This window comes from Chlorocebus sabaeus, chromosome 17, assembly GCF_047675955.1.
Source record: "Chlorocebus sabaeus isolate Y175 chromosome 17, mChlSab1.0.hap1, whole genome shotgun sequence".
Lineage (NCBI taxonomy): Eukaryota > Metazoa > Chordata > Mammalia > Primates > Cercopithecidae > Chlorocebus > Chlorocebus sabaeus.
The window spans coordinates 33,759,761-33,778,868 of NC_132920.1; the positions used below are offsets into that span (position 1 = coordinate 33,759,761).

Below are 19,108 nucleotides of genomic sequence, written 5' to 3' on the forward strand. Positions count from 1 at the left end.
GCCTCTGGGCGCTAGCCTGCTCTCAGCTGGGCGCGGAGACCGCGCGGTGGCCGCAGGGCGGCCGCGGCCAGGGCGCTCCAGGGCGCGTCCTCCGTGAGCTGCTCGGGGGTGGCGCCCGCCGGAGAGAGCTGGACTCCCCCTTCCGCGGGCGCCTGCACTGGCTCTTAGCCAGCCGAGGGCCCGGGTGCAGATAGTCCGGGAACCCCGAGGGCGGAGAACTCCCCACTACGCCTGGGCCTCACAGGGATGGCAGTTCCACGAGTCCCCTAGACTCGGGGGCTCCCCGTTTCCATGCAGGACGCCTTTGGGGATCAGGAGGGCTGGCGGCGCATTTGGCGTCCGGGAGGCCGGGCCCAGGACGCGCGAGGAGCGCGAGGCGCCGGGAGGCGGGCGGGTGCACATGGGTGCCGGCGGGCGGGCTGCCGGGGCGGGGGGGGGGGGGTGCCGGGGTGTGGCCTCCCCGCCTCCCGGGCGGGATTTGCATGTGTGTGGTGGCCCCAGACTTCCTGCTCCTTCTGCGCTGCAGGTACGCGCTGGCCGGGCGGGGCGGGCGGGCGGCGGGCGCGCCAAGACGCGGGCACCTCCTCACCCGGACCCCGGGCCCCGCCGCGCAGCCTCCTGGCTCCCGTGGCCGCCAGCCCGCCCCGGCCGCACCAAGCGTGGGGCTCCGAGGTGGGGGCGCGCCCCTCGCCGCCCCCCGGACGCCTCAGTCCTCCGCACTGAGCTTGGCCACGCGCCCCTAGGCGCCTCTCACGCCCCGGGCCCCAGAGGGCCGCAGCCATGAGTGAAATGTCCAGCTTTCTTCACATCGGGGACATCGTCTCCCTGTACGCCGAGGGCTCCGTCAATGGCTTCATCAGCACTTTGGGGTGAGTGAGCCGAGCTCCAGAGGGGCGCGGGCAAAGAGGGGGCACCGTGGGCCCTGGTGCCAGCTGCGTGCGTCCAGCCGCCACCACCCCCTGACAGAGGGCCTGGACGTCCCCCTAGTCTCAAGGAGCGGGGAACGGCTCTCCTCCTTCTTTTAGAGAAAGGAAGTGAAGTATTTGCTCAGGTAGCACTCGGGCGCCCTACTCGAGTTGGCAGGAGACGGCCCCCTCGGCGCAGCCTCTACCCTCCCGCGCACTCCTTTGGAGGGGGCGGAGGGGCCGAAGCTTCCTTTGCAGGTGGTCGCGGGGGCGGGCAGGTGGGTGGCTGGAGGCTGAGTTGGGGGAGGGCAGCCGGGCCGGGACGTGCCCGGCTCTGAGGGTAGGGTGGAGCTGTGGGGGGTGGGCAGGCTCAGCTTGGAGCCCGTAATCCTCTATTACCGATCCCGTGGTGCCTTTGAGGGGTCGCACCTTCTCCTCACAGGTCTCTCCCTGTTCTTCCCAGCTTCAGTAGGAGTGTCTAATCAGCCCTCCCCTTCCAGGCTCCAAGGTCCTGGCCAGCTGCCCCTTCTCCCCGCCTCTCCCATTCAATTTCCTGCGCGGGTCATCTGGCGCCCTTGGGTCCTTGGTTCTAGCTTCTCTCCAGCACTTCACAAACATTAATTAATTCTGGCCGCCACCTCCCAGGGTCTGGGCTGGATGAACAGGGAATCAATTCATGTCCCTGGAGAGAGCCAGGCCTGTAGCAGAGATAGGGCAGCAGAGAAATTAGGCAGAGAAGAAGGGTTTATGTTCAGAGGAGCAGCTGGGTGATTCGCTGGATGGGAGTGTACTGTGGCTTCTCCAGCCAGGCCCCAGGGCAGGGTCTGCTACCTTTGTTCTGTTTTCAGTCCGGGGGCCTGGGTTAAATTGTATCATCCTCCCAACCACACGTGGCTGTCTTCTAGGGTACACTCACCCTCCTCCGCTGACCCACTCAGTGGGACCAGCCAGCCATGTGGAGCCTTCTCTCTGGTGGCCTTGGAGGACAACCTGGCACCCTCAGCTCAGGACTGACGCTGGACAGGGCCCGGCTCACCCCAAGCCTGGGAGGTGAGGGGTCACTGGTCTCTCCCAGGGTTGCTGGGAGTTTAGCTTTCATCTTGGTGTAAAGGGAATGGATTGTGGGATTGGAGGGCTGGCTCTGCCAGCAGGGAGTTGTCACCTGGGATTCCAGCATGCCCTGCTTGCCTTCTCGCAGAACCATCCAGGTCCCTCCTGGTGCCCTCCCTTTCACATGTGGAATCCCTGGCTGTTTGTCCCCACTTCCACTAGATCTGACTTCTTCCCAGCTCCCTAGAGGATGGGGGTGGAGCCACATCTGGGCCAGCATCTGTGCAGGCCTCCTCCAGAGAGCAGTGACTAGGGCTAGTGACGTCAGGGCTGCCCATAGTAGGTACAGAGTAAACACCTCTGATAAAGCTGAGGGAAGGAGGAGAGGGTGTGGGGGCTGAGAGGGACATAGGGAAATATCGCGGAAGTCCCCTCTTGGTGTCTGAAGAGCACCAGGGACTTTTGGGAAACGACCACCTCTGTTGCTTGGTGCCTGGCTTGGGGCTAAACACGTGATGATTTTCAAGCGCCTGTGAGTTTTGGTTTTTTTTTTTTTTTTTTTTTTTAAGACAAGCTCTCACTTTGTCACCAGGCTAGAATGCAGTGATGCAATCTCGGCTTACTGCAACCTCGACCTCTGGGGTTCAAGCAATCCTCCTGCCTCAGCCCCCAAAACTAGCTGGGACTATAGGCACATCACCACACCTGGCTAATTTTTGTATTTTTTTTTGTAGAGACTGGGTTTCATCATGTTGCCCAGGCTGGTCTCCAACTCCGCAGCTCAAGCAATCCGCCCACCCCAGCCTTCCAAAGTGCTGGGATTATAGGTGTGAACCACCGTGCCCTGCCTAGCACCTGTGAGATTTAACAGAATCAGGGAAAACATCTTATTGCTGCTTCCCCTACCCTCGTGCAGGCCTCACTCCCTCACAAAGGATTCCCTCTGTTACCTCCATAACTTCCTCCCACCTTGGCCCTTCCTGCCCCAGGAACTGCTTCTTCCAGTCTACCTTGATCCTGGGACAGATCCTGGTGACCTCTAGAAAGCCCTTCTATGCCAGGGTGCCCTCCCTCTGCAAACACCTCCAACATCTCCTGATGTTCCACCAGCGGGCGTCCACCCTCCTAGCATGACTTTCTAACGTCGGCCTGTGCATGTCTGCATCATACTTTTCTGGGGCTTTTTCACCTTCCCACACCTGGAACTCCAGGTGCACCACACAACTGCAACCTGTCCCGTGCTCTCAGTCTCTTTACCTTTGCTCTTGGGTTGTTCCCGCCCTTCAGCAAGTCTCCACCTGGGTAAATCTGTCCCACCCTCTAAGGCTTAATGCAAAGTGGCCTCTTTTGAGAAATCCAGCTTCCCCTACCCCTAGGGCAGAATTAACCCTTTGTCCTCTATGCTTTTGAACTGCTTTGTCTGCTTTGTACAAACCACTCTCTGGTGTTCCTTACATTGGAGGCTTCCCTGTAGGCCCAGGAATGCTGGGCACCTTGCCAAGATTAACACCATTCATATATTTAGCCGGTCCACAGGCACTGTACTGGGTGCTGGGGACTTGGTAGTGATTAAGGGAGCTGTGCTTCCTGCTTCCTTGGAACTTAAAGGTCAAAGAAGGAATGATTTGTAAGTGCTGTAAGTAATTAGTCCAGCAGCTTCAGCGTCACCAGGAAGCTTGTCAGAAATGCAGTATCTCAGACCCCATGCCCGGTCCTACTGAATGAGAATCTGCATTTTATTAAGATCCCCAGGGGACTGGTACATTAAAGTGTGAGGGGTGTTGCTCTAAGTGATTTTCTCTCTGCCTCATCCACCTTAGAATCCTTCTGCTTCCTTTCTTAACTCTGGTCCCCTCTGCTTTTCCCGAGGCCGTTGGTGCCCATGTCTGTGAACCCGTAGGCTGATTTGACTGAATTCCGGGGCTAACCCAGTGCCCAGTGTGTAGGCCTCAGGAGGTACCCAGTAAGGGCTGGATAAAAATGAATGTGTTGAAGGCAGGGGTGGCCTTGGTGGGCAGATGGGCCAGGTCACCTGGGAGATGGGAAGGGGGCATTGGTTAGGGAGGGAGGCAGAGGCAATCTTCAGATTCTGGCCAGAGTTCTTCAGTGCAAAGTGGAGGAGGCCAATTAGAGCCTCCTGGCGAATAAGAGGTCCTGGTGAAGATTGTACATTATTAACTCTGGGTGAGAAGGACGGGAGGGGTCTGGGGAGTGGATCCAGGAGGGGTTGAGACTGCCGGCCGGCAAAGGAAAGCAGGCCCACACCTGTTTTTGGCAGGAGAGCGAGGCCAATGCCACTGCTTTATCCTTCACCACAGGTGGGAGCATCAGAGGCCAGGGCTGGAGTAGCTGATCAGGGCCAACAAAAAGTGGACAATTTAATATGGCCTTAGGCCAGTGGCTAGGGAGAACTTGCCTTGGGTACACAGGGTAAACCTGTCAGGATCTCAAGTCATCTCTTGAAGACCTCATTTTTTTTTTTTTTGAGACAGAGTTTCGCTGTTGTTGTCCAGGCTGGAGTGCAATGGGGCAATCTTGGTTCTCCGCAACCTCCGCCTGCTGAGTTCAAGGGATTCTCCTGCCTCAGCCTCCCGAGTAGTTGGGATTACATGCATGTGCCACAACACCCGGCTAATTCTGTATTTTTAGTAGAGACGGGGTTTCTCCATGTTGGTCAGGCTGGTCTCAAACTCCTGACCTCAGGTGATCTGCCCGCCTCGGCCTCCTAAAGTGTTGGGATTACAGGCGTGAGCCACTGTGCCTGGCGAAGATCTCTTTTGAGTACCTGGAGAGGTGGCCCCAGACCCACAGACAGTAAACTGGGGGAGTGCAGGTGAACTGGGTCTTGGAGCTAAGCTTTCAACATTTGTCACAGTGCCTCTGCCCACCCATGGCTCAGCCTTGGAGCCTCATTTGGAGCTCTCAGGGCCTCTGGACCTGGATCACCCAGGGCTGGATCACCATAGTGAGTAGGGGACGCTGCCTCTTACCCATGGGGTTCCCTGTCTACCTGCCAGCCTGACCTACTTCCCTGGAGGTCAGGACCCAAAAAGTATGGGGGTAAATATAGAGAAAGCCCCAGGTCTCCAGGCTCAGGATCCCTAGGTCAGAAACCTCAGAGGCATAGCTCTCAGGAAGGGTGTCTGTCTCATGTTCCGTCACCAACTTTTTGGGTGGTTTCCGTTTTGTTTTGTTTGAGATAGGGTCTTTGTCACCCAGGCTGGAATGCAGTTGTGCTATCTGGGCTCACTGCAGCCTTAACCTCCTAGGCGCAAACAATCCTTCCACCTCAACCGCCCGAGTAGCTGGGACTACAGGCATGTGCTACCACATCTGGGTAGTTCTTGTATTTTCTATAGAGACAGGGTCTCCCTCTGCTGCCCAAGCTAATCTCAAACTTCTGGGCTCAAGTGATCCTCTCTCCTCGGCCTCCCAAAGTGCTGGGATTACAGTCATGAGCCGCCGTGCCTGGCCATTGCTGGGTGTTTTGAACAAGGCCCTGCCTTCTCAGAGTGAGTTTCTGTTGGCCTGCATTATCCTCTAAGGGGCTCTGCCTGTACCTGAGAATCGCCTGGGGATTAAAAAAAAAAACACAATTTCAGCTCCCAAGTCCCATACCAGAACAATTGAATCACCATCTCTAGGGCTGGGGTCTGGGTGTTGGAGTTTTAAAAAGTTCTCCAGGTGGTTTTAATAAGTACCTAGGGCCTGGATCCCTGATCTGGGGGCCCTCCCAGGCTGACAGGCTGTGAGGAAGGCTGCCTGCTAGGTCTACCTGCCCTTCAGCCCAGAAGGCCCATCTCTTTGCCCTCATCAGACTTCATAATGTCATTCAACAAACATTTATTAAGCATCTACCATGTGCTAGGCAAGGCACTGTTTTAGGCACTGGAGAATCAGTGGTAATCAAGGCACAGGTCCAGCTTGTTCCATTCTGTGCAGTGGGGCCCTTTGAGCCTTAAGTCTCTGAGACACATGTAATTCCAGGAGTGGGGGACTGCCCTTCCCTTGCTGACAGCATTCCCTGGGTGGATTTCAGACCTGCCTTGGCTCTCTTTTCTTTTGTTTTGGAGAGAGTTTTACTCTTGTTGTCTAGGCTAGAGTGCAATGGCACAATCTCAGCTCACCACAACCTCCGCCTCCCGGGTTCAAACGATTCTCCCTCCTCAGCCTCCTGAGTAGCTGGGATTACAGGCATGCGCCACCACACCTGGCTAATTTTTTTGTATTTTTAGTAGAGACGGGGATTCTCCATGTTGGTCAAGCTGGTCTGGAACTCCTGACCTCAGGTGATCCGCCTGCCTTGGCCTCCCAAAGTGCTGGGATTACAGGCATGAGCCACTGCGCCCAGCTTGGCTTTCATTTAATTGTGATTTCACTGGAATGAGATGTTAGACTTCTGTTCTGTACCCCAAGGCAGAGTCTTGGTCTTAGTCTAATCCATGCAACTCAGTTTTTGAAAATATATGTATTTTTCAGATTAAGAAAATATATACATTCTTTGGAGAAAATGTGAAAAACTCAAAAAAATGATCTGTCATACCACTATGGCTTACATGAACATTCTCTGTGACCTTCTAGCCTTTTATATTCATAAATGAACGTTTACAAACAGTATCAAACTGCATGTATGGCTTTGTACCCCGTCCTTTTTTGGATATATGTAGAGTGAGCTGTATTTTCCCATGCCAACACACCATTGTTACGGCTGCACAGCCATGGTATGCTGTACTTTAATTTATTTAAGCAGCTCTAGTATTCAGCATTCAGGCTGTTTGTCAATTTTTGCTGTTAAGAACAATTTGCCCTGAACATCCTAGTGCATACGTGCCTGAACAGTTGTCTAGTTATCGTTATCCTCTCAGGTAACACGTTTCCAGAAATGGAGATCAAAGACAGGGTATACCTTTAACTCTTAGGCTCCCTAACTTTTTGTGTTTCTGTAGTGGTGGAGGGGTATGGGAACAGAACTCGGTGCCATAGAGGGTCAGACCCGATTCATGTCATGTGTGCGTGTTGCACTAGCATGTGGGGAGTAAGACCAGCCTCTGCCCTTAAGATTAGGTGTCAGGCACTTCCCAGGCAGTGCGAGGATGTGATGGAGAAGGGATGAAGTGCAGAGGGGGTGGCGCAGGGTTGGCTCAGCCTAGAACCAGTGCCACACGTCCACCTTGGGACTCCAGGTCCTCAGGCTGCATCCAGCTCCTTGGCCTGAATCCTGCCCGCCTGAGAGAATCCTGCTGGAGCCACTTGCTCACACTCTGCCCTGCCCTACATTCCTGACCCCACATCCCCTCCCTAGCTTGGCCCATTGGGGCGGTGGCTTGGGTTGGGGGTGGGGACATATGCTGAGTTTTAGGTGGGGCCACACCAGCTTTCTGCTTTCAACTTGTGGGGAGGTTTCTGGGTTTGTATGACCTCTGCACACATGCCTGGGTTCCTGTGTGTCCACCCCCAGCCCTGCTCTCTAGACTTCACCCCATGTGGGGCTGGGGCACCCCTCTCTAGGAGTGAGGACTGTGTGAGTGGAGGGGAGGAAACCTGGGGTTGGGAAAGGAGGAAAGCAGAACCCAGATCTCTACTAAGTTCATCACAGGCCTCTGAATGTGAGCTCTGAGCCCCTTGGGTATGTCAGGCTGGACATGCGAAAGGTGCCAACGGCACCCAGCATTTGTACCTGCAGTCACAATTCCCTGCAGTCAGGACCCCTGGCTTAGAGAGCTTGGAGTCACGCGGCAGGGGACTGAGGAGAGAAGGTTACTGGGCCTTTCAGGCTAGGGACTGTGAGAAAAATTGTGGGTGCAGAAATAAGGCTGGGCGTTCACAACACAGTGAGTCCAGGGTGTGGGCTGGGGATGGAACTGGGTGGAGCCACGTTACAGAGGGATTTCCATTTGGGGAGGCAGTCAGGAGAAACTCACTGCAGAGGCTTCAGCGAGGAAGTAAAATGATCAGAGTGGTATGTTTTTTTGGCCAGCAGGTGGGCAGAGCCAGAAGGGGTTGTGAACACAAATCTCAGTCCAGGAGCAGCTGCAGGTGCTTGAGGCAGACACCTGTGCATATTTGGTTAACAAATTGCTCTTCCCGTCACTCAGCCAGCCAGCCATTAGCCCTTCCTGCACAGTGCAGGAGAGCCCTTTTCTCCAGCATGAGTCTAGAAATAGATGATGGGGGTGATATAGGTAATGGGAGGGAGAATTAAGTCTGTGTCTCAAAGATGATGATGATGATGATGATGATGATCATGGCAGTGGGTAGACTTTACAGGTCACTTACTTATGGTGGCTATGGCCTTTACGTATGCTCTCACAGCCTGAGGCATAAATATAATTCAGGAAAAGTAGTGAGAACCATTTAGAACACTAATTTGCTTACCACCTAGACTTAATCATTGTTTACAGTGGTCACATTTGATACATGTATTTTTTGCTGAAGTATTTTATGATAAATTACATACATTGCATCTTTTTCACTTCTAAATATTTTATTATACATTCCTATGTAACTACAGTGCTATGATCACATGAATTAATAGCTTCCGCCGGGCGCGGTGGCTCACGCCTGTAATCCCAGCACTTTGGGAGGCCGAGGCGGGCGGATCACGAAGTCAGGAGATCGAGACCATCCCATCCCGGCTCACACAGTGAAACCTCGTCTCTACTAAAAATACAAAAAACTAGCCGGACAAGGTGGCGGGCGCCTGTAGTCCCAGCTACTCGGGAGGCTGAGGCAGAGAATGGCGTGAACCCGTGAGGTGGAGCTTGCAGTGAGCCGAGATTGCGCCACTGCACTCCAGCCTGGGCAACAGAGCGAGACTCCGTCTCAAAAAAAAAAAAAAAAAAAAAAAAAGTTTCCTAATAGCATTCAGGACCCAATCCATAGTCAGATGTGCCCATTGTCCTTAGTGGTATGATCAGAGTTCACTGTAACCTTGAACTCCTGAGCTCAAGCGGAAGCTGAGACCACAGGCACGCACCACCATGCCCAGCTAATTCTTGTATTTTTAGTAGAGACGGAGTTTCACCATGTTGGCCAGGATGGTCTCGATTTCTTGACCTCGTGTTCCGCCTGCCTCAGCCTCCCAAAGAGCTGGGATTACAGGCATGGGATTACACTGCACCCGGCCTAGGATCCTGATTTAAAGAAACCAATGGTCAGGCCCGGCGTGGTGGCTCACGCATGTAATCCCAACGTGGTGGCTGGCACTGGTAATCCCAGCTACTCTGGAGGCTGAGGCAGGAGAATCACTAGAACTCAGAAGGGAGAAGCTTCAGTGAGCCGAGATCGCACCACTGCACTCCAGCCTGGCAACAGAGCGAGACGACTCCGTCTAAAAAAAAAAAAAACCCACGGAGATCCTGTCAAGGTCCTCGTGTTACATTTTCTTATGCCTCTTCAGTTTCCTTTAATCTAAAACAGCACCCTGCCCCCATCTCCTTTTCCACCATGAACACCGATTTTCTGGCAAGGCGGGGTTGTGGTGTAGGCTGCTTCACTTTCTGGATTGATTTGTCAGAGCTGCCTTTGTTGCTTTGTGTCCCAGAGAGCTCTGCGGAGGTTTGGAGGCAGGGCGAGCTGGCCTGAAGGTCTGCCCTGCTGAGGGTCCTACAGCCTCAGTTACTCTGTCAAGTGAGAAAGACTGAGAATCCAGTTCTGGGTTATGGAGAGTGGGAGACAATCCTGGGGTTGGCAGGCCAAATATATGAGGCAAGGGCTGGCTGGCGGCCCATGGTTGCACCTTTTCTCCCTCTCTTCCCAGCTTTCCCTTTGGTCTCCTGATCCCTGTCTTTCTTCTCCTTGGCCTTACTGATATGTCCTCCCATGCACCCAGCACCGCTGTAGAGACCCCAGGACTTGTCAGAGAGCCTGCCTGACGCTGACAGCCAGAAACCCAGGCCTGTGGCAGAGGCAGGCTGGGACACTGGCCTCGACCTTCATTTCTACTGGGCCAAGTTTAGTGGTTCTTGCTATCTCCATTCTTCCTGGAGAGACTATTGTTGGGGTTCTCTGCCTGTGTGTGGCTTATTGTCCTTTCTAGACTTTAAGCTTTCTGAAGGCTTTAGCTGTACTTGTTTTTAAATTCCATATATTCCATATACTGCCTGGCCCCTTGTTGGCACAGGGTGGATTCTTGGTAAAGATAGGTAGAGGCAAAGGAAATGGTTGCTTTTGCAGGGATGCAGGAGTTAATTTCTTTTCTCTGATGAGCCAGAAACCCCAACCAGTGAATCCGGGTTCCTCTCTTAACATTCCGCCTAGTAGGTGTGACTTTGGCTATCTGGAGAAAGGGCCTCCCCAGGCTTTCCACCCACCACCAGCCCATCCCAGTGTTCTGACAGTGCCTGTTGGAGTGGCGTCCTTGGGGCTGGCCTGCATCTGTGGAGTGGTGGCCAGTTGTAGAGTCCAGCCCTACGGGGCTTAGCCGGTGTTCTCCCCGTGTGTGCAGAGACCAGAGACTGTAATAAATAACGGAACAAGACAGAGAGATAAAGAGAAAACAGCTGGGCCCGGGGGACCACTACCATCAAGACGCGGAGACCAGTAGTGGCCCCGAACGACTGGGCTCGCTGATATTTATTGCATACAAGACAAGGGGGCAGGGTAAGGAGGGTGAATCTTCTGAGTGATTGACAAGGTGAAGCAAGTCATGTGATTATAGGATAGGAGGCCCTTCCCTTTTAGGTAGCCGAAGCAGAGAGGGAAGGCAGCATATGTCAGCGTTTTCTTCTCTGCACTTATAAGAAGGATTAAATACTTTAAGACTTTCACTATTTCTTCTACTTCTATCTACTACGATCTTCAAAGACGAACCAGGAGTACGGGAGGAGCATGAAAGTGGACAAGGAGTGTGACCACTGAAGCACAGCACCACAGGGAGGGGTTTAAGCCTCCGGATGACTGCGGGCAGACCTGGATAATATCCAGCCTTCCACAAGAAGCTGGTGGAGCAGAGTGTTCCCTGACTCCTCCAAGGAAAGGAGACTCCCTTTCATGGTCTGCTAAGTAACGGGTGCCTTCCCAGACACTGGCGTTACTGCTTGACCAAGGAGCCCTCAAGCGGCCCTTATGCAGTTGTGACAGAAGGCTCACCTCTTGCCTTCTAGATCACTTCTCACAATGTCCCTTCAGCACCTGACCCTATACCCGCTGGTTATTCCTAGGTTGTATTAGTAATGCAACAAAGAGTAATATTAAAAGCTGAAGATTAATAATGTTTATAATAATGATTGCTAATTGTCCATGATCATCTCTATATCTAATTTGTCTTATGACTATTCTTATTCTAACTCTTTTCCTTATTATACTGAAACAGTTTGTGCCTTCAATTTCTTGCCTCGCACCGGGTAATCCTTCACCCACAGCCAGTGTCTGGGGCTGGGAGCCAGAAGACCTGGGATCTGGAACTTGCTGTTCGTTAACTTGTGTGACCTGGGCTGATCAGTTTCTCCTCCATGACCCAGGGACAGTTTTCTCATCCACAGCTGAATGGGGGAGGGGGGCTTTTCACAGTCCTGCAGGGATTTCCCCAGTCTGTCATTCTCCCAATCTGTCATTCCCCCTCCCATGGTGCTCTGATGGTGGCCAAGCTGGTAGGTGCAGGTTTTGAGTCAGGCTCCTTGATAGTCACCTGCCCCACTTCTATTTAGCTCCCTTCCTCCTCCTTATCTAATCTTTCCAGACAGCACTGACCGGCCCTGCTGCCTTTCCCATGGAGCCCACCTGGATTTCAAAGTCCATGCTGGGTGGAATGGGGTGGAATGGGATGCAGCTGTGTTCCTCTCCTACCTCAGATCAAGGTCTTGGGGTGTAGACCCCGTGGGCATTTCAGGGACTATGCACTCCTCCAACCCTAGAGCAAGCTGTCAACCAGCTCCTCTCCAGAGGGCCCAGAACAGCCCTGCCTGCCCACAGGCCTCCAGCCAGGACCCTTTCCTTATAGCCCCATCCTCTGGCTCCTTCTGCTATTCAGACTGGTCTTGTGCCTCCCAGTGGATGGAAGGCGCACTGTAGGGACTGTCCTCTGGGCTCCTGAGCCTCTGCTGGGGTGGTCCTGAATGGAGGGGAGAAGGGGACACACAGGTGTAGACAGGGCTCCTGTCCTCCGCACTCAGCATGGTCGCAGGAGATCCCGGAGGGTGGGGACCACACCCAGCACATAGTAGGCTCGTAGTGAGGTTTGTTGAGTAGATGGAGACCTGGGTTGTGTCTGTGCCATTCTCTGACCAGCTGTGTGGCTCAGGGGTTCCATCCACTCTGTGGGTCTCACACTGGACTGTGGTAAGAACACAATGAGATACTGGATATACAAACGATTGATAAACTATAGAGTTGCCCGATGGAGGGGCAGCTTTTCTGTGATCTTGGCTGGGGTACCATCGGCCTCTAGATGAGGGGCGATATCGGGGGTGGGCGTAGGTGGGCGTGGGCAGGGAACCACGCGGGAGCCTCAGCTTGGCCTTGAGATGGCAGGAGTGGGATGGGGTGTCATCCTAGTAGAGTCTGGACAGTGAGATCGGTGGGCTGGTAGAGGGTGGAAACAGGCCTTCTCCGGGGCCTGTGGGTGGAGGGACCTTGTGGGGAGGCGTTGGGGAGAGAGGGGTGAAGCGACACGGCACTTTCCCCTGTAGAGCGCGGGCTCTGGTTTCAGCGCCAGGTGCGCACTCAGCAGGGCACCTGTGGTCCGGCTAGTTTGATAAACACAGGTGCCCGCCATAAGGAAGAGTCGGGGTGGGGCGCTAAGGCCAGCGACGTCGGTGCCAGCAGGTGGGGAGGGGTCCCCCGGGGCCGCCCTACGCGGGCAGACGAGCCGGGGAGAGCAGGAAAGCGCGGGCGCAGCGGCACATCACCCGCCCCGCCCCCGGGCGCGTCTGGCGGAGGCGCGGGGTCCTGGCAGCGGCCCGCAGTCGGAGGCAGGCCGGGGCGAGGCCGCGCTGGCCCTCCCTTGGCAGCTGCGGCGCGTCGGGGGAGACGGCTGCACGTGGGGCGGCGAGTTTCGCTTCGCCGCGGGGGCGGGGGCGGGGTCGGGGCCAGGCGCCCGGAGCTCGCGGGCCGGGCCAGGCTGGGGGCGGGGCCAGAGCCCCGGGGGGCGGGGCGGGGCCGGCGCGGGGCGGGGCCAGGGCGAAGCGCCGCGCGGACCCACAACCGCCCCCACCACGCGGCGATGGACAGGTCTTGGCCTCACCTGGTGAAGGTCCCTCTCCATCCAAACTTACCTAACTTGTGTCCCGGCCCTCGGGCCTCCCTCTGGCCCCAGGTCTCCCGACAGCTCATCTGTTAAGAGCTTTCTTGCTTATCTGTTAATGACTTCACTCGACGCTCCCTCCCGTCCCCTCCCGCCCCGCTGTCGCCGGAGATCTCCTTCGTGGGATCTCTCAGGCCTAATGAGTTTGCACAGAGACACGGGTGAGGGGCGCTTGGGGGCACGGTGGGACCCTGCAAACATCTGCCCAGGGCCAGCTTCTTTATTTACACACACCAGGTGGGGGCTGCGCTAAACACTAGCTGGAGAATAAAACAAGGAAGGCTAGGTGGCAAGGTGCCACCCCTTGGAGGTTCTTAGGGGACACAGAAAGGAGCCTAGCATTCCCAGATGATGCCTGTTTTGCTGGTCCTGGCGGACCCAGGAGAAAATGCCCAAGGTTCCATCTCCTGCTTCCCAAGTCCTCACTCCTGACCGACCCGCCCTGCTTTCCGTAACCCTGCCCAGGGCTTGCTTCTCTGCTCCAGTCCCTTCCACAGACAATTCTCGTCTGCTCAGCTGCACATCTGGGATGTTTTCCTTCCCAACCTTGTTTGAATTCCCCTCCGGAGTCCGTGCTTCCCTCCTGACCGGTCCCTCCCTTCTCTGAGTGGCGTCTGTTTGCACTCCTTGCTTTGTGGACTGCCGGGCCCTGGGATGGGGAGGGGCTGAGTTGGAGAAGTGGGGCTTCAGAAGCTGTGTCTCAGAAGCTGTGCCAGCGCAGGCTGGGACAGATGGACATCCACCTAATGACCAAGTGGGCTTGCCCAGAGGGGTAAGGAAAAACACTTTGGCCCCCCAATTTGCGTGTCTTTCCTGCATGTGTGACCCAGACAAGGAGTTCCCAGGAGAGGCGTGGAGGGGTCAGGGATTAGGATGGGTTTTTTCCTCAGACAGGGACCCTCTGAGGAGGGGGACTCTGCGGCCTCTTCCTCTTCTCCCCTCTACAAGGCCCTGTGTGCTGGTCAAGATGGAGGCGGTGGGGACTGCCGCCAGCCTCTCTTCAGCTGCACAACTTCGATGCTGCCCTGTGGCTCCATCACCCCTGGTCAATGCTTTCTTCCTCTCACCATCAAAATTCATCCATCCTGTGTCCCCTCCCTTCAGGGCTTTGCTAAGAGACAACCAGCAAATCTGATTCACTAATATCTCACAAGAAATTCTGTGAATTATTCAAGGCTCTGAGCAGCTCCTGCTTCTCCCATACCTTCTCTGATTGGCCAAGCAGTGATCTCTCCCTTCCCTGAATTCGGACAAAACCCATGGCTGGTACCACCAGTCGGCTCTAATACATATTCTTTTTATTATTTATCTTCTGAGTATGTGATTTGTCTTCCCAATGAGATTTTAAACTCCCTGAGGCAGGGACCTTGTCTTTTGCTTCTTGTGTACTTTACTGCACAGCTAGTAAAACGAATTAATTAAGTCGGTATGCATTTTGTGTGTGCCCTCTCTGCACCAGGCAGTGGTCTGGGTGCTGAGGATACGGCGGGGAGCAAAACAGACATGTCTGTGCCCTCACAGAACTTACATTCCATGGGGTCAGGGTAAGGGATAGTAAACAAAATAAGTAAACTAGCTAGCCATCCAGGTGGTGATAAAGGCTGTGGATAACAATTACACAGGGAGGGGCATACCGAGTGTGGCAGGAAGCAGTTTGCAATTTTTAATAAAAATGGGAGAGGGAGTCTCCATGGGAACAGGCTTGTTTGAGCCCAGATCTGAAGGAGGTGAGGATCCTGGAGGTAGAGTGTTCTGGGCAGAGGAAAAAGCCAGTGCCCAGTCCCCTCAGGGCTTTGAGGAGCCTGGAGGGGGCTCCAGGGCTGGAGCAGAGGGGTGAGGGGAAGGGGGATGGGGAGGAGATGCAATCAGAGAGGTGAGGGGGTGAACCATGTGGGTCTTTCAGGCCATGTAAGTTCTTTGGTTTTATTCTGAGATGGTTGCTTCTGGAGGGTTCTGAGTGGAGTGCTGGCCTGATTTGACTTACCTTTTAAAGGGATCCCCTGGCTGGGTGCAGTGGCTCATGCCTGAAATCCCAGCACTTTGGGAGGCTGATGCAGGCGGATCATCTGAGGTCAGGAGTTCGACCAGCCTGGCCAAGATGGTGAAACCCCGTCTCTATGAAAAAAAAAAAAATTTGCTGGGCATAGTGGCAGGCGCCTGTAATCCCAGCTACTTGGGAAGCTGAGGCAGGAGAACTGCTTGAACCTTGGAGGCGGAGGTTGCAGTGAGCCAAGATCACGCCACTGCACTCCAGTCTGGGTGACAGAGTAAGACTCCGTCTCAAAAAAATAAAAAATTAAAGAGATCCCCCTGCTTCTGTATGGGAAATACGCTGAAGGGAGTGAAGGGGGAACCCAGGAGACCAATGAGGAGGTAGTTACTGAAATCCAGGTGACAGCTGGTGGGAGCCTGGACAATGTGGTGGTGAAAGTGACAAGAAGAGGTCCAATTCTGTACCTGTCTGTGTATTTTGAAGATGCAGCCCACAGGATTTCCTGACAGGTTAGGTGTGAGGTGTGAGTGGAAGGGAGGAGCCAAGGAAAGGTCCAAGGTTTTTGGACCAAGCAGGTGGAAGGATGGAGTTGCCGTCAACTGAGATGGGGAGGACCTCTGGAGGAGCATGTTCCAGTGGGAGGCCAGGAGCTCAGCTTGTATAGGCTGCGTTTGCGACGCCTGTGGATATCCAAGTAGAGATGTCGACTAGGCAGTTAGATCTCCGAGGCTGGAGTTCGTGGGAGGTGAATGCGGGGGTTCTCAGTGAATGTATTGGAGGTGCTTTTAAGTTCATGAGTGTGGTCAGGATGCCCAACAATGCGAGTGCAGATGGAGAAGGGAAGAGGGCCAGGGACTAAGCAGGTGCGGGAGGCGGGGAGAGGAAAGGAGACAGACTCTGGGGATACCACCTGGATGTCCTCCAGTTCAATTCAATTCTGACACTATCTACCTGGAGTCAGTGTCAGATTCCACAGGTGGAAAGCTCAGTCCCCCATGACTAATGTCATCTCAGGCACCAGTCGCAAGTCTGGGCCTCTGGTGCTTCTGACCAAACAGCCGTAAATCAGGGGTTCCCACAACCTCCTCTTTATGTTTAATAATTTGCTAGAATGGCTCACAGAACTCAGAAAGACAACCAGATGGAAGAGATTAATATGGAGCAGGACATACAGAGCTTCCAGGCTCTCTCCAGGGTTGACTCCCTCCCAGTACCCCCATGTGTTCACCAGCCCAGCTCTCTGAACCTGGTTTTTTGTTTGTTTGTTTGTTTGTTTTAACGGAGTTTTGCTCTGTTGCCCAGGCTGGAGTACAGTGGCTCCATCTCAGCTCACTGCAACCTCTGCCTCCCGGGTTCAAGCAATTCTCCTGCATCAGCCTCCTGAGTAGCTGGGGTTAGAGGCGTGTGCCACCATACCCAACTAATTTTTTTTTTTTTTTTTTTAGACGGAGTTTTACTCTGTTGCCCAGGCTGGAGTGCATTGGCTTGATCTCGGCTCACTGCAACCTCTGCCTCCCGGGTTCAAGTGATTCTCTTGCCTTAGCCTCCCGAGTAGCTGGGGTTACAGGCGTGTACCACCACACCCAGTTAATTTTTATTTATTCATTTATTTATTTTTAGTAGAGATGGGGTTTCGCCATGTTGGCCAGGTTGGTCTCGAACTCCTGACCTCAGGTGACTAACCTGCCTCGACCTCCCAAAGTCCTAGGATTACAGGTGTGAGCCACTGGTGCCTGGCCCCTTTTGGGTTTTTACAGAGGCTGCCTTACATAGGCATGTTTTTTGTTTTGTTTTGTTTTGTTTTTGTTGAGACAGAGTCTTGCTCTTTCACCCAGGCTGAAGTGCAGGCGTGTTTTCGGGTCACTGCAACCTCTGCCTCCCGGGTTCAAGTGATTCTCCTGCCTCAGCCTCCTGTGTAGCTAGGATTACAGGCACGTGCCACCATGCCCAGCTAATTTTTGTATTTTTAGTAGAGATGGGGTTTCACCATGTTGGTCAGGCTGGTCTTGGACTCCTGACTTCATGATCCACCCGCCTCGGCCTCCCAAAGTGCTGGGATTACAGGCATGAGCCACTGCGTCCGGCCACATAGGCATGATTGATTAAACCATTGGCCATTGGTGGTTAACCTAACCTTCAGCGGCTCTCTCCTTCCAGGAGGAGGTCGTGATGGGAGTGGGGCTGAAAATGGGAACCCTCAAGTTACCTGGTTATTCCCCTGGGAGCCCCATCCTCAGGGGATTTCCAAAAGTCACCTCATTAACATAAAACCAGGTGTGGTTGAAACAGGCTTGGAATGAACAAAATTTATGCCATTTCGTCTTTATTGCTTCCGATCTATTTCAGGAACTGGATGCAAAAATCTCAACGTTGTAACTCTTCTTGCCCTTATCACTTAGGAAGTTACAAGGGCTTTAGGAGCTCTAGCCAGGAACCGGGATGAAGACCAAATATATATTTCTTATTATATCATAACACTTTGCATTGTGCGAGGTGTTAATCATTCCAAAGAAAACACATAGGGGCTCCGTTCTCAAGGAACTCACACGTAGACACAGCAAGTCAAGAAGTGGGGAGAGACACTGCCAGGACCAGGTGCCGGAACATGAAGGAGGGAGGCCCACAGGCACTGGCCAAGGAAGGCTTTGCAGAGTAGGAGAGCGGAGCTGAGGGTGGAAGGATGGAGTTTTGCTGGGCCTGTGGCTTCATGGGGCCAGGGTGCAGTGAATATTAAGGCATTGCAGGCTGCCAGGACTGCCTCTGGAGAGATGAGAGCTCTGGGGACCTTGGGATCAACTGGAGGTTTAGTAGAGTTGGGGCAAGGAAATAGTGAGGCTAGCTAGGGAGTAAGTAGAGGTCAGATCACAAAAGACCTTGTTAGGCTGGGCGTGGTGGCTCACACCTGTAATCCCAGCACTTGGGAGGCTGTGGCGGGTGGATCATGAGGTCAGGAGTTTGAGACCAGCCTGGCCAAGAGATGGTGAAACCCTGTCTCTACTAAAAATACAAAAATTAGCCAGGCGTGGTGGTGGGTGCCTGTAATCCCAGCTACTCATTAGACTGAGGCAGGAGAATCGCTTGAACCCCGGGGGCAGAGGTTGCAGTGAGCCGAGATCCCGCCACCGCACTCCAGCCTGGTCGACAGAGTGAGACTCCGTCTCAAAAAAGAAAACAGAAAATACCTCCCTTAACCAACCCAGGGAGGGGAGGTACAGAAGGAGCATGGACTTTGAAATCAGCTCTGTGAGTTTAGGCAAGTTATTTAATGTTCAGATTTGATTTTCTTCTCAGTAAAATGGCACTAAAAACGAGCCCCTTGCTGGGAAGTTGGTGAGAATTCAGAGGTAACAGGCATGGGGGTGCTGAGACAGAGTTGGCCTTTGATACGGTTGGTGAGCAGCATCACTTTATCTTAGAGGCTGGAGTGGCATTGACAAATTTTAAATGCAGGAAGGGTGGCTGGATGGGTAGATGGGTGGATGGATGGGTGCATGGTTGGGTGGATGAATAGATGGATGATGGGGGGCTGGGTAGATGGATGGGTGGAGGGATGAGTGGATGGGTGGATAGATGGATTAGTAAATGAATGCCCTCAAGAAATACGAGATTAATGCCAGCATGGCTATAAGAGGGAAATTGTCCTAGGGTGAACCAAAGAGGAGACGATGAAATGAGGCCTGACTGAGACTGGAAGGCGTGAGACTCATCATCCTTCCTTGGAGACCTAAAGACTCATGCCGCTAGTTTGGTGTCTCCTATGCTTCTGTCATCTGTCTGTCTCTGGTCTCTCTCTGCTTCTGTTTCTCATCCTTTTTATCTTTCTGACTCTCTTTGTCTCTCTCCCTTCCACTCCTCTATGCTTTTGTTTTTCTCCTCCTCTCCTGCCCCCTTCACCCACTGCCCATTCCCATCAGGGCA

The 19,108-nt window shown here is 53.9% G+C and overlaps 1 protein-coding gene across 1 annotated transcript in view; it reads left to right on the forward strand.

The window, feature by feature from the left end:
• Window positions 1–498: 498 nt before the first annotated feature.
• ITPR3 (inositol 1,4,5-trisphosphate receptor type 3) overlaps window positions 499–19,108 on the forward strand; it is a 74,733-nt gene continuing 56,123 nt past the window's right edge. The window contains exon 1 of the mRNA XM_007972918.3: window positions 499–869. Coding sequence (XP_007971109.3) covers window positions 781–869 — 89 coding nt within the window. The 5' untranslated portion in view covers window positions 499–780. The remainder of the gene's footprint in view (window positions 870–19,108) is intronic.